Source organism: Rana temporaria, chromosome 8 (assembly GCF_905171775.1).
Source record: "Rana temporaria chromosome 8, aRanTem1.1, whole genome shotgun sequence".
In the NCBI taxonomy this organism is placed as follows: domain Eukaryota; kingdom Metazoa; phylum Chordata; class Amphibia; order Anura; family Ranidae; genus Rana; species Rana temporaria.
The window spans coordinates 180,174,093-180,189,461 of record NC_053496.1 but is presented as its reverse complement, the minus strand read 5'-3'; the positions used below and the strand labels follow the sequence as shown (position 1 = coordinate 180,189,461).

General features: G+C 43.9%; 1 protein-coding gene and 1 long non-coding RNA gene across 2 annotated transcripts; both read left to right on the top strand.

Moving 5' to 3' along the window:
- The first annotated feature begins 1,704 nt into the window (after positions 1-1,704).
- LOC120910302 lies at positions 1,705-1,886 on the top strand. The gene is made up of 2 exons (XR_005741509.1): positions 1,705-1,743; positions 1,851-1,886. It is a non-coding gene; the product is annotated as an uncharacterized LOC120910302 (long non-coding RNA).
- A 1,419-nt stretch (positions 1,887-3,305) lies between these two features.
- Positions 3,306-4,702, top strand: LOC120910177 (oocyte zinc finger protein XlCOF6.1-like; the record flags this gene model as incomplete). The annotated part of the gene is made up of 1 exon (XM_040322060.1): positions 3,306-4,702. A coding segment is annotated over one exon (1,341 nt), but the record flags the coding sequence as incomplete, so codon positions are not given.
- Between the last annotated feature and the right edge of the window lie 10,667 nt (positions 4,703-15,369).

Sequence of the window (15,369 nt, the reverse complement as noted above, 5' to 3'; positions counted from 1 at the left end):
TACTGTTGACGATGCTGAAGATTAGAGCCTTGCAGTCGGAGTTCTGCCAATTATCTGGATGAGCCCAGAACTCCAGCTAAAAGTCAGCACGTTCCCCTCCCTGGACATCATGGTGACCCTACCTTGACCTCACAACACTGCCTCAGAGCAAAATAAGAAGACAGAAGAAGGATCGTATTTATCATTCCTTGCCTGCAGATCTAAAACTCATTCAAACATAATTCAGAAACAAAACAAACCCAACAGAGAAAAGGGAATCTTTAATAGAGCAGGCCAAGAGGGTCCCGGGACCTTCAAAATATAACGAACACTTTTTTCTGCTGAAAAGCCTATGGCGTGCAAAACACAACCCAAAAACTCCACCCGGTGCAGAAAAAAATTTGCACACACATAAAGAGTGAAACACAAAAACGTGCAACGGGTGCTGCGTCAAATGGTCCTCCTGTGAGGTACTCAAGTGGTCCGAGAAGCCGAAATGGACCCCATTCCTTGGAGGGTCTGCCGAAACAGAACCCTCCCAGTACTAGGTGAGTCTCCCCCCGAAGGGAGACCCCATGAGAGTGGGCAAACTAAGCCAGAAGGCCATGTCCACCCGCTCCCAAGATGTTCAGGGCTGGCCCGAGGACCCGCACCCTACTCATCACACTCAGTGTACATAACGTGCACAAACAAAACAAGACATAAAGTGACAAACATGGGGGTAAAAAAAAAAAAAGAAAGTAGGGGAGAAGGAAGGTGGGAGAGTGTGTAGAAAGTGACCATCGTGCAATACGATGGCTGGCCCTCGAAAATATAACTAACACTAAACAATCCAAACTAACTATGTTCACATGGGGGCAGTTGTTCTTAAATGTACAGAAACCCTCCTATTACCCCCCCTCACATCCTCATACTATTATTGTTTGACCAATACCATCCAAATAATTCTTACTTTAATTTCCCAAAGTTATCCGTCTACAAAGAGACCTGTATAGATCAAATGACGAAACCAATGAGGATGGAGGAGGACCGGAGTCACATGACTGAGAAGATACTAAAATTCACCCTGGAGATCATCTACCTGCTGACCGGAGAGGTGAGGAGGATTCTGGGAGGTCACATGACATCACTCTTATTAACACAGACCTGACCGGAGAGGTGAGGAGGATTCTGGGATTCTAACATGATTTTCCTATTGGTTCTCCAATACAGAGATTTCCTCTTCTGAAGTCAGGTGATCATATGACCATCACAGTGCCTCCATGTGACTCCCTAAATCCTGAGAGACACAACATGGAGAAGATTCTAGAAGTCACCAAGAAGATGATGGAGCTGCTGACAGGAGAGGTGAGGAGGATTCTGGGACATTATCCAGTAACAGACAAGGGATGTGTCTGGATGGTGACTGTATCATTGTGTGTGTCAGGTTCCTATAAGGTGTCAGGATGTCACTGTCTATTTCTCCATGGAGGAGTGGGAGTATTTAGAAGGACACAAGGATCTCTACAAGGACGTCATGATGGACAATCAGCCGCCCCTCACATCACCGGGTAAGAGGAGACTTTATTGTAAAGGAGAGAGCAGTACGGAGGCTCCACCTAGATCCCCCAACATCTGATAAACACATAGAAACAATGTATTCAGTCAGTGTGTGTGTTTCCTACAGATGGATCCAGTAATGGGAACCCACCAGAGAGATGTCCCCGTCCTCTGTATTCCCGGGATTCCACACAGGAAGGTCACACCATCCCTCACCATCATCAGGTAGGTGGGACTGAGTAACTAGAACAGAATTCTAAGCTATGAGAGGATATTCTTGTATGTTATCTCTTGTTCCGTTTTACATATATTCTATCATCTTTGGGGTTTAGGATGAGGAACTGAAAGACATCAAAGCCGAGATTAAAGGGGAAGAAGAAGAGATGTCGATAAGTGAAGATCAGCAGTCAATGGGAGGGGGAGGTCCTCTGTATTCCCGGGATTCCACACAGGAAGATCACACCATCCCCCACTTTTACAAGGTTAGTTGAATGGAACATCTGGGACATGGAATTGTGAGACGATGTGTGGATCTTTTTTATATGTGATGTCACAATATTACATTTTAAGTTTCTATCATTTTCTTGGTTTAGGGTGAAGATCTGATAGATATAAAATTTGAGGTTAAAGCAGAAGAAGAAGAGACGTATGTGAGGGATGATCAGCAGTCTATGGAGGAGGATGGAATAACGGGGACATTTATAGAGGAGGACACTCCTACAGAGATCAGCACAGGTGGGTCATTAATAGTAAATACATTCACTATATAATTTATATTGTACTTTATGTAGTCCTAATGCCTTCACTATATACTCTATGTTGTACATTACATACACCTGACCCCCGCACTATATATAATATGGTGTACATTACATACTCCTGCCCCGCTGTTATTCATGACCAAATAAGGAAGTGCAGGACTTCTTGCGTTGGGAAAATGGCAATGAATGATAGAGGGGGTGGGGACACTTGTCCTATAATTTCTTTATCACTGTCAATGCTATAAAAGACAGTTCTTGTTGTTTCCTCACTCTCTGACTAAGGCCCATGAATAAAGAAATGAACTGGTAGGAGATCAGTGGATCCATTTACTAGTTACCTTGAGGGGGGAATTGTAATATCCTCAGAGACAAAGCTGCCTGATGTGGGCGGAGTCCCGGTTTAGGGGAACCAATCGGCTCATGTCTAGTAATAATCTTTGTATTTCTATTTTAGTAGATGGACGGGAGATGAGGAAAACCTCAGAGGATTGTCTCACTTTGTCTCCAGACTGTAAAGTAGAAGATGAGGACATCACACAGTATAGTCCAGGAGAAAACCCGACTACCTCAAATGTCCATCCGGCACCACACATTGTAGATGGACCATCGTATTCCTCTTATCCTGAGGAACCTCAGACTGTGCGGGACGGTGCTGGACCATTGTATTCCTCTTATCCTGAGGAACCTCAGACTGTGCGGGACGGTGCTGGACCATCATATTCCTCTTATCCTGAGGAACCTCAGACTGTGCAGGACGGTGCCGGACCATCGTATTCCTCTAATGCTGAGGAACCACAGACTGTGCGGGACGGTGCCGGACCATCGTATTCCTCTTATCCTGAGGAACCTCAGACTGTGCGGGACGGTGCCGGACCATCGTATTCCTCTTATCCTGAGGAACCTCAGACTGTGCGGGACGGAGCCGGACCATCGTACTCCTCTTATCCTGAGGAACCTCATACTGTGCGGGACGGTGCCAGACCATCGTATTCCTCTTATCCTGAGGAACCTCAGACTGTGCGGGACGGTACCGGACCATCGTATTCCTCTTATCCTGAAGAACCTCAGACTGTGAGGGATGGTGCCATCCTTTCAAAAGAGAAGAGGTTTCCATGTACTAAGTGCGGGAAGTGTTTCAGTTTTAAATCCAAACTTAATGAGCATAAAAGATCTCACACAGGTGAGAAGCCGTATTCCTGTTCTGAGTGCAGGAAATGTTTCTTGTGTAAGTCCTCTCTTAATGAGCATAAAATAACACACACTGGTGAGAAGCCGCATTCCTGTTCTGAGTGTGGGAAATGTTATTCCAAGAAATCTCATCTCAACAGACATCAGAGATTGCACATGGGAGAGAATCCATATTCCTGCCCTGAGTGCGGGAAATGTTTCGTAAAAAAATCAGCTCTTGTCAGTCATCAAATGTCTCACACAGGAGAATCTCCGTATTCCTGTCCTGAGTGCGAAAAATGCTTTGTACGAAAATCATTTCTTGTCACACATCTAAGATCTCACACGGGGGAGAAGCCATTTGCCTGTCCTGAGTGCGGGAAACGTTATTCAGACAGGCCGTCTTTTCGCAAACATCAGAGATTGCACACAGGTGAGAATCTGCATTCCTGTCCTGAGTGCGGGAAATGTTTTCCACGGAAAACAGACCTTGTCATACATCAAAGATCTCACACAGGAGAGAAGCCGTATTCCTGTCCTGAGTGTGGGAAATGTTTTGTACAAAAATCAGCTCTTCTCACACATCAAATGTCTCACACAGGGGAAAAGCCGTATTCCTGTTCTGAGTGCGAGAAATGCTTTGTACTAAAGTCATATCTTGTCTCACATCTAAGATCTCACACGGGGGAGAAGCCATTCGTCTGTCCTGAGTGCGGGAAATGTTATTCAGACAGGTCGTCTTTTCACAAACATCAGAAATTGCACGCAGGTGAGAAGCCGCATTCCTGTCCTGAGTGTGGGAAATGTTTCCTACGGAACTCAGACCTTGTCATACATCAAAGATCTCACACTGGAGAGAAGCCATATTCCTGTCCTGAGTGCGGGAAATGTTTTCTACAGAAATTATACCTTGTCAAACATCAAAGATCTCACACGGGAGAGAAGCCGTATTCCTGCCCTGAGTGTGGGAAATGTTTTCCACGGAAATCCGACATTTTCAAACATGAAAGAACTCACACGGGCGAGAAGCCGTATTCCTGCCCTGAGTGCGGGAAGTGTTTTCCATGGAAATCAGAGCTTGTCATACATCAAAGATCTCACACGGGAGAGAAGCCACATTCCTGTCCTGAGTGTGGAAAAGGTTTTGCACGGAAATCACAGCTTGTCAAACATGAAAGCTCTCACACAGGTGAGAAGTAATTTTCCTGCCCTGAGTGCGGGAAATGTTTCTTACAGAAGTGCAATCTTGACAGACATCAGAGATCTCACACGGGGGAGAAGCCGTATTCCTGTCCTGAGTGAGGGAATTGTTCCTCACCGAAGTCCTGTCTTCCTGTACATCAGGGGGTCCCACACATCCCTCGAGGTGTATTAGTGCCACAAATATCACCTTAATATTCGGGTTTATTTTCAGATTTTCTATGCTGTGATGTTTTCTACAACACTTTGTTATAATAATGTAACACGTTGTGTATTGTACGCAAATTACTAACTACTCCGCCTCCACATCCCAGACAAGTCATTTTCCTGACCAATCGGATTCCTACCTAATTTTCTTTTATTGGTATTTATTTACCAAAATTTTTTTTGTGCTAGAAATAAATAAAAAGACCAAAAATGTTTAAAAAAAAAAGCATTTTTCTTTGTTCCCATCATAAAATTTTGCAAATTAGTACCGTGTTAATCGGCATATAGCGCGCACCCCAAGCTGAGAAGGGAAGTTTAGGGAAAAAACTTACATTTTGGATGTCTTCCCCGGCGTCCATCGGCGGCCTTGTCCGGCGTCCGTCTGCGGCATTGCGTGGGGTCCGTTGAGCCTTGTGGGTGTCCGTCTGCGGCTTTGGAGGTGTCCATCCGCACTTTGCCCGGGGTTGCGTTCCGTTGTGTGTTTGAATTTGGCGCGCTGTGCAGAGCCGGATTTCCTGCGCACTCGGCTCCTCTCGCGTGGCTGAGTGCGCAGTACACTCGGCTCGGACAATGTCGGAGACAGCGGGGATCAGCGTATATCGCGCACCCACAATTTTCCTCTGATTTTAAGGGGAAAAAATGTGCGGTATACGCCGATAAATACAGTAATTTTCTTTAAAAAATTTGGCCAAAATTTATACTGCTACATATCTTTGGTAAACAAATATCCCAAATGAGTGTATTTTAGTTGGTCTGTGTGAAAGTTATAGAGTCTACAAGCTATGGTGCCAATCTCTGAAAGTTGATCACACCTGATGTACTGACGGCCTATCTTTGAGACCCCAACAAATCAGCAAAGTATAAATACCCACCAAATGACCCCTTTTTGGAAAGTAGACATTCCAAGGTATTTAGTAAGAGGCATGGTGAGTTTTTTGAAGTTGTAATGTTTTCCCCCACAATTCTTCGCAAAATTAAGATTTTTTTTTCTTTCACAAAATTGTCATAGTAACAGATCATTTCTCTCACATGGCATATGCATAGAGTGGAACCTCGGATTATGAGCATAATCTATTCCAGGAGAATGCTCGTAATCCAAAGTACTCGCATATCAAAGCGAGTTTCCCCATTGAAGTCAATTTAAATGAAAATTATTTGTTCCGCATTGACTTTAGTGGAATGCAATACCGCATGCGGACAGAGGCGGGGGGCACCTGGAGAGCCTCAGAAAAGGCCCGAGGACAGTTCGGCTGACCTCGGAAACACTCCTTTCCTGAGCCTCTCCAAGGTCAGCCGAGCTGTCCTTTCTGTGCATTTGCGAACGGTGGCGATCGGCGCCATTTGGCTCTGACGCCCCCCTCACCTCAGGCCAAACGCGGTACTGCACACCGCTTTGGCCTGAATCCTGCTCGTTTTGCGAGACAACACTTGCAAACAGAGTTAGGATTTTAGGAAATACAGGGCTTGTATTGCAAAACTCTCGTTAACTGCGTTTCTCGCAATCCGAGGTTCCCCTGTACTTGCAATTATACCCCAAAACCCATTCTGCTGCTACTCCTGAGTATGGCGATACAACATGTGTGAGACTGTTACACAGCCTGGCCACATAGAGAGGCACCACATGCAAGGAGCACCTTCAGGGCATAAATTACACATCTAATATCATGATGAGCTATCACACTTTTGAAGGCCCTGGAGCACCAGGACAATGCAAACTCCCACAAAATGACCCCATTTTGGAAAGCAAACACCCCAACGTATAATCTATGAAGCATAATGAGTTTTTTTAACAGTTTTTTTTTCCAGAAGTTTTTGGAATATGTGGGAAAAATTAAAAACCCATAATTTTTTTTACACAAAGTTCTTTTAACACATAGCATGTACATAGCAAAACTGACACCCCAAAATACATTCTGCTACACCTCCCAAGTGTGGAGCACCAGAACAATGGAATTGTCCACAAAATGACCCCATTTTGGAAAGCAAACAACCTAACGTAAAATGTATGAGACATAATGAGTCTTTTGAATGGTTCATTTTTTTTCCAGAAGTTTTTTAAAATTTAGGGGGAATTTTTTTTTTTTACATATAGTTGTCCATTTATAAGATATTTCCAACACATAGCATGTACATAGCAAAAAAAAATGAAATACATTCTGTGTAAGACTTTCACACAGCTTGGCCACATAGAGAGGCCCAACAATGCAAGGAGCACCTTCAGGTGTTCTAGGGGCATAAATTACACATCTAATGTCATAACGACCTATCACACTTTTGAAGGCCTTGGAGCACCAGGACAATGGAAACGGCCACAAAATGACCCCATATAATCTATGGGGGAATTCTGAGTGTTTTGAACGGTTTATTTTTTTCTATAAGTTTTTGGAAATTGGGTGAAAAATTGAAAACCCGTTTTTTTTTTTTTTTTTTTTTTTTTTACACAAAGTTTTCCATTTATAAGATATTTTCAACACATAGCATGTACATAGAAAAACTGACACCCCAAAATACATTCTGCTACTCCTCCAGAGTATGGCGATACCATATGTGTGAGACTTTTACACAGCCTGGCCACATACAGAGGCCCAACATTGAAGTAGCACCTTCAGGCGTTCTATGAGCATAAATTACACATCTCATTTCTCAACCACCTATTACGCTTTGGAAGGCCCTGGAGCACCAGAACAATGGAATTGTCCACAAAATGACCCCATTTTGGAAAGCAAACAACCTAACACAGGGGTGCCCAACCAGTGGCACGGGGGCCACATGTGGCCCGCGAAGCCCTCTGATGTTGCCTGCGACCTCCTGCTCTGGGATGGAATAGAATACTGTTATTAAAGGTAAATTTATTACTAAAATCACAGTGTATATATGGGCATATCTGTTCTGCAGTGGTTACTGGGCTGCTTTCAACTGATCCATAGGTGCAGAGCAGTGCACCTGTGGGTTACCTGCACTGAGCCATAGACTTCTATTACCTGCGAGTTTGGTGTGCTTAGAGTAGAGTGGGCTCTATAGAGCCAAGTCAGCTGCCATCCACCCGCTCGACTCATTGTGGCCCATGACCGGGTACCAAATCACTTAAGTGGCCCTTGCTCTTCAAAAGGTTGGGCACCCCTGCCCTAACGTATAATGTATGAGACATAATGAGTCTTTTGAATGGTTCATTCTTTTCCAGAAGTTTTTGAAAATGTGGGGGAAAAAATGAAAATGCATTTTTTTTAAACCTAGTTGTCCATTTATAAGATATTTCCAACACATAGCATGTACATAGCAAAAAAAGCACCCCTAAATACATTATGTGTAAGACTTTTACACAGCTTGGCCACATAGAGAGGCCCAACATGCAAGGAGCACCTTCAAGTGTTCTAGGAGCAAAAATTACACATCTAATGTCATGACTTATCACACTTTGGAAGGTCCAGGAGCTCCAGGACAATGGAATTGTCCACAAAATGACCCCATTTTGGAAAGCAAACACCCCCACATATAATCTATGAGGTATAAATGTGAAAAAAATGAAAATGTATTTTGTGTGAGACTTTTACCCAGCCTGGCCACATACAGAGGCCCAACATCCAAGTAGCACAGTCAGGTGTTCTAGGAGCATAAATCAAACATATAATTTCCTTACAACCTATCACACATAGCATGTACATACCAAGAATTACACTCCAAAATACATTCTTTTGAGGAAAGGGTAAAAAAAAATAGCCATTTAGATTTGACGAAGAAGTGGATGCTTTGAAACGTTATCTCCACGTGTGAGACTTTTACACAGCCTGGCCACATAGAGGTCCAATGTGCAAGGAGCACCTTCAGGTGTTCTAGGAGCATAAATTACACATCTAATGTCATGACGACCTATCACACTTTTGAAGGCCTAGAAGCATTTTTTTTTTTTTTACACAAAGCTGTCCATTTATAAAATATTTCCAACACATAGCAAAAATGACACCCCAAAATACATTCTGCTACTCCTGAGTATGGCAATACCACATGTGTGAGACTTTTAAACAGCCTGGCCACATACAGAGGCCCAACATCCAAGTAGCACCGTCAGGTGTCCTAGGAGCATAAATTACACATATCATTTCTTGACAACCTATCATTTTTGAAGGCCCTTCATATTTCTAACACATAGCATGTACATGCCAAGAATTAAACTCCAAAATAAATTCTATTGAGGAAAGGGTAAAAAAAATTGCCAAATTGCTACTTTCCTGTACCAGAAACTCCTTATTGACAAATAGGGCTAAAGCATTTGGTCATTGAAATCCACCCCCACCCCCCATGTACAGATTATAATCTTGGACACATTATGGCTTTTACATGGGACCTCTTCTTTGAACCTCAACTGTAGTGTCATCATGGATGGTGGACATCATGAGCATATTTCTGCTATAGGTACAATTTTGGTGTCATCTGACTAGAGCACCTTCTTCCACATGTTTGCTGTGTCCCCTCCCCCACATGGCTTCTCGCAAACTGCAAACATGACTTCTTATGGCTTTCTTTCACCAATGTCTTTCTTCTTGTCGCTCTTCCATAAAGGGCAGATTTGTGGAGAGCACCACTAAGGCCCTGTACACACGAGAGGATCCATCCGCTGGAATTGATCCGCGGACCGGCTCCAGCGGATAGATCCCGTGGTGTGTACAATCCAGCGGATCTGTTTCCGCGAATTTTTATCCCCTGGGATGGATTTCAAGCGGATAAAAATTTGAAGACATGCTTTAAAATCTATCCGCTTGAATCCATCCCAACGGATTGATCCGCTGGTCTGTACAGACTCACCGGATCAATCCGTCCGAAGGGATCCCCCGCATGCGTCGTAATGATTCGACGCATGCGTGGAATTCCTTATATGTCATCATCGCGGCGACGGCGCGACACGTCATCGCGATGGGATTTAGGCGCGGATTTCGATCCAATGGTGAGTACACTCCATCGGATCAAAATCCTCGAGAGGATTTATCCGCGGAAACGGTCCGGTGGACCGTATCCGCGGATAAATCCTCTCGTGTGCACTAGGCCTTATAGTTGTCCTGTGGACAGATTTTGCTCCTGAGCTGTGGATCTCTGCAGCTCCTCCAGAGTTACCATGGGCCTCTTGGCTGCTTCTCTGATGAATTCTCTCCTTGCCCGGCCCGGTCAGTTTAGGTGGACGGACATGTCTTGGTAGGTTTGCAGTTGTGCCATACTCTTTCCATTTTCCGATGATGGATTGAACAGAAGCTCCGTGAGATGTTCAAAGCTTGGGATATTTTTTTATAACCTAACCCTACTTTATACTTCTCCACAACTTTATCCCTGACCTGTCTGGTGTGTTCCTTGGCCTTCATGATGCTGTTTGTTCACTAAGATTCTCTTACAAACCTCTGAGGGCTTCACAGAATACCTGTATTTATACTGAGATGAAATTACACACAGGTGGACTCTATTTACTAATTAGGTGACTTCTGAAGGCAATTGGTTCCACTAGATCGGAAATATGCAATTAGCGGACCTCCAGCTGTTGCAGAACTACAATTCCCATGAGGCATAGCAAGACTCTGACAGCCACAAGCATGACACCAGAGTCAGAGGCATGATGGGACTTGTAGCTTTGCAACAGCTAGAGGTCCGCTAATTGCATATCCCTGCACTAGATTTTAGTTAGAGATATCAGAGTAAAGGGGGTGAATACAAATGTACGCCACACTTTTTAGATATTTACTTGTAAAAAATGTTGAAACCCATTTATAATTTTCATTCCACTTCACAATTATGTGCCACTTTGTGTTGGTCCATCACATACAATCCCGAAATATTTAAGGTTTTAGTTGTAACATGACAAAATGTGGAAAAGTTCAAGGGGTATGAATACTTTTTCAAGGCACTGTATACACTCATATGTAGCACTACCCCCACAGGAGCCACGGAGTATGTTGGGTGTTCTGTTCTTACCTCAACTGTATTGAAGGCCTCTGACTCACACAAATGCAGGCAAAGAAGGGTAACCTTTAGTAAATACCTTGGGGTCACCCCGGGAATAAAAGCCTGAGACCTTGAAGTGCAATATCAAGATATATTGAAAGAAATAATGTTTGATGTACCAGTTAATGCAATGCGAGATATACAGTATAGAAGGTTGCACAATTATAATCGCTCATGCAAGATAAAAGTGATACACTAAATGCAAAGAATTGTCAGCTTTAACTGTTACCTTACTCATCAAGTAAGCAGCTAAAGGCAAATGTGATCTAGTAGCAATAGAGTTATGACTAGGGCAACCAAGGTCACATAATATGGGGGGGCTAGGCTTAGGCCTCTTGTTTGCATGTAAAGAAACAAAGATACTGATGCAACTACAAGACACACTTTATAGCAGAATGTTCTCATACAGTCTTTTCCCCGACTCTTCAGTCGGCCATGTTGGAGCCCTGAAAGATGTTGGTGCACTTTGTAGAACAGATTTGCAAGCAGAGAGTCAAGCCTCGTACACACGATAGGTTAACCAGAGGACACCGGTCTGAAGGACCGTTGTCATAGGTTAACCGATGAAGCTGACTGATGGGCCGTCACTAAGAAGGGGTGGGGTAGTGGTGACATCATTGCCCAAATATGCCCAGTGGCCATATTTTGGCAGTGATTTAAACACGCCCCCCCTTCCACATTTGAATTAGGCAGGCTTACGCCGGCCCCATTTACGCTACGCCACCGCAACTTACGGAGCAAGTGCTTTGTGAATACTGCACTTGCTCCTGTAAGTTGCGGCGGCGTAGCGTAAATAACATACGCTACGCCCGCACAATTGTATGTCCCCCTACCTGAATCTAGCCCAATGACTTTTCTACGCCCATCTCTGGGCAAAACTAACATTGACTAAGTAGACATGTAAGAAGAGGGAAGGGTCTAGCTAGGACTAAACAAACTCGCTCTAAACAGGAGGTGAGTGGGAGCTCTGACCAAATATGACCATTTCAATTGCCCATTTAATAAACTGTGAACAGCTTGGGTTTAGGTCAAAACTTATGGTCAACCCAAACTCGAAGCTCACCCCCACTGAGAAACAGAACGTATTCATTTCTCAAAGAACTCCTAGCCACCTTTGGAGGAACCCTGGCTGAGAAAGGCTGAACTGGAGATGGATGGAAATGAGAGCACAATGCCGTGTTCACGCTATAAGACGTTACTCAGAGCTGCAGTTCTTCTGAGCTCCACAAGGTGGTGATCTCACTTCTACCAAAACAGGAAATCTCTATGGAAGACAGGAAGTGATGTCAGGTGCAGACAGGAAGTTCTGGGTTAAAGGTGAGTCGGGAGGAGTAGAGAGGAGACGTCGCTGGAACTTATGGCAGAGGAGGTAATAAGATCTTATTTTCTACTTAAACCCAGTAACCCCCCCATCATGTCCGTCCTCTTCCTCCGTAGTCACTGAGATATCTTCTATCTCCAGCAGATGATGATACACACATATATAGTGAGGAAACGTAGATTAAAGGGGGTTGTAAAGGTATTTTTTTTTTCTTAAATAGCTTCCTTTACCTCAGTGCAGTCCTCCTTCACTTACCTCATCCTTCCATTTTGCTTTTCATTGTCCTTATTTTTTCTGAGAAATCCTCTCTTCCTGTTCTTCTGTCTGTAACTCCACACAGTAATGCAAGGCTTTCTCCCTGGTGTGGAGTGTCATGCTCGTCCCCTCCCTTGGACTACGGGAGAGTCAAAACGCCCACTAACACACAGCTCCTTTCTCTAACTGCAACGTAGAGAGCATCCTGACTCTCCTGTAGTCCAAGGGAGGGGGCGAGCATGACACTCCACACCAGGGAGAAAGCCTTGCATTGCTGTGTGGAGTTACAGACAGAAGAACAGGAAGTGAGGATTTCTCTGAAGAAATAAGGACATTTAAAAACAAAATGGAAGGATGAGGTAAGTGAAGGAGGACTGCACTAAGGTAAAGGAAGCTATTTAAGGAAAAAAAATTGTACCTTTACAACCCCTTTAAGCCCTTAAGGGTGAGACCATTTTCCCACTTACAGGGCCGGAATATTGTCTTAATTTTTGGCAATATGGTCCTGAGGCTGTGAGGGGTAATAGTGATAAAGACTCCAAGGCCTCTGCGATGATGGTGATTCTGAAGGACTCCGAGGAGTTAGTCAGGCTGCAGGGCTCTGAGGGAAGAGGAGGTTGTAAGGCTCAGGGGGCCTCTAAGGTAGGGAGGGAGGATTCTTGAATACCGATGGTCTTCCTACCTGCACTTTTCAGACCGCCTTACAGAACCACTGCTACGAAATGAAGGCAGCCTTCACCTTCTTCCCATGTTATGTGTAACAAACACTAAATAGTTCAAACTAAATATGTTCACATGGGGGAAGTAGTTCTTAAATGTACAGCAACCCTCCTATTACCCCCCTCCCCCCAATCCTACTATTGTGTGACCAATACCATAAAACTAATTCTTACTTTAATTTCCCAAAGTTATCTGTCTACAAGGAGATCTGTAGAGATCAAATGACGAAACCAATGAGGATGGAGGAGAACCAGAGTCACATGACTGAGAAGATCCTAAACCTCACCCTGGAGATCATCTACCTGCTGACTGGAGAGGTGAGGAGGATTCTGGGAGGTCACATGACATCACTCTTATCTCTAATAATAAAACACAGACCTGACCGGAGAGGTGAGAAGGATTCTGGGAAACTAACATGATCTTCCTATTGGTTCCCCAATACAGAGATTTCCTCTTCTGAAGTCAGGTGATCATATGACCATCACAGTGTCTCCATGTGACTCCCTAAAACCCGAGAGACACAACATGGAGAAGATTCTAGAAGTCACCAAGAAGATGATGGAGCTGCTGACAGGAGAGGTGAGGAGGATTCTGGGACATTATCCAGTAACAGACAAGGGATGTGTCTGGATGGTGACTGTATCATTGTGTGTGTCAGGTTCCTATAAGGTGTCAGGATGTCACTGTCTATTTCTCCATGGAGGAGTGGGAGTATTTAGAAGGACACAAGGATCTCTACAAGGACGTCATGATGGAGAATCAGCCGCCCCTCACATCACTGGGTAAGAGGAGACTTTATTGTAAAGGAGAGAGCAGTACGGAGGCTCCACCTAGATCCCCCATCATCTGATAAACACATAGAAACAATGTATTCAGTCAGTGTGTGTGTTTCCTACAGATGGATCCAGTAATGGGAACCCACCAGAGAGATGTCCCCGTCCTCTGTATTCCCGGGATTCCACACAGGAAGGTCACACCATCCCCCACCACCATCAGGTAGGTGGGACTGAGTAACTAGAACAGAATTATAAGCTATGAGAGGACATTCTTCTATGTAATCTCTAGTGCCATTTTACACACATATTCTATCATCTTTGGGGTTTAGGATGAGGAACTGAAAGACATCAAAGCTGAGATTAAAGAGGAAGAAGAAGAGATGTCGATGGGTGGAGCTCAGCAGTCTATGGGAGGGGGAGGTCCTCTGTATTCCTGGGATTCCACACAGGAAGATCACACCATCCCCCACCATTACAAGGTTGGTTGAACGGAACATCTGGGACATGGATTGTGAGACGATGTGTGGATCTTTTTTATATGTGATGTCATAATATAACATTTTAAGTTTCTATCCTTCTCTTGGTTTAGGGTGAAGATCTGATAGATATAAAAGTTGAGGTTAAAGCAGAAGAAGAAGAAGAGACGTATGTGAGGGATGATCAGCAGTCTATGGAGGAGGATGGAATAACGGGGACATTTATAGAGGAGGACACTCCTACAGAGATCAGCACAGGTGGGTCATTAATAGTAAATACATTCACTATATAATTTATATTGCACTTTACGTAGTCCTAACACCTTCACTATATACTCTATGTTGTACATTACATAATTCTGATACTATATAGTCCTTATTGTTGTATCTTATACATTATGTTGTACATTACATAGTCCTGACTTCTGCTCTCCACCCTCTACACACTGCTATATATAAACATAATATGTATTCTCTTTGGTTACACCCATTTTCTACCAGCTGGACATTTTATATCTGAGGATTTGATTGGAGCACAGACTTTTACATGTTGATAATAATGTGATATCATCCTCACACTTTGGAATCTTAAACAGAAAGTGATAATGAGGGAGGAGTCAATAACATAATGATGGCGGGCTTCAGGTTCAGTCCAGTCTTCATCTTGGTTGTTCTCCTCCATCCTCACTCTCTGACCTCTGGTGGGGCTCAGCCCCACTGGTTTTTATGACTAAATCATGGACTTAAAAAGGAAGTGCAGCACTGCTTGGGATGGCAAGATGACAATGAGTGATGGAGGGGGTGGGGACACTTGTAATATAATCCCCTCATCACTGCTATAAAGGACAGTTCTCATTGGTTAATAACCCAAAAATCTATCTGCGCAGTCACCCAAACTGGGTTTCAAGCTAACACCATATAGGTCAGAGGTCTTGAATTAAAATTTGCAGAGGTCCGATCAGAAAAATTTCCTTCTGGCAGAGGTC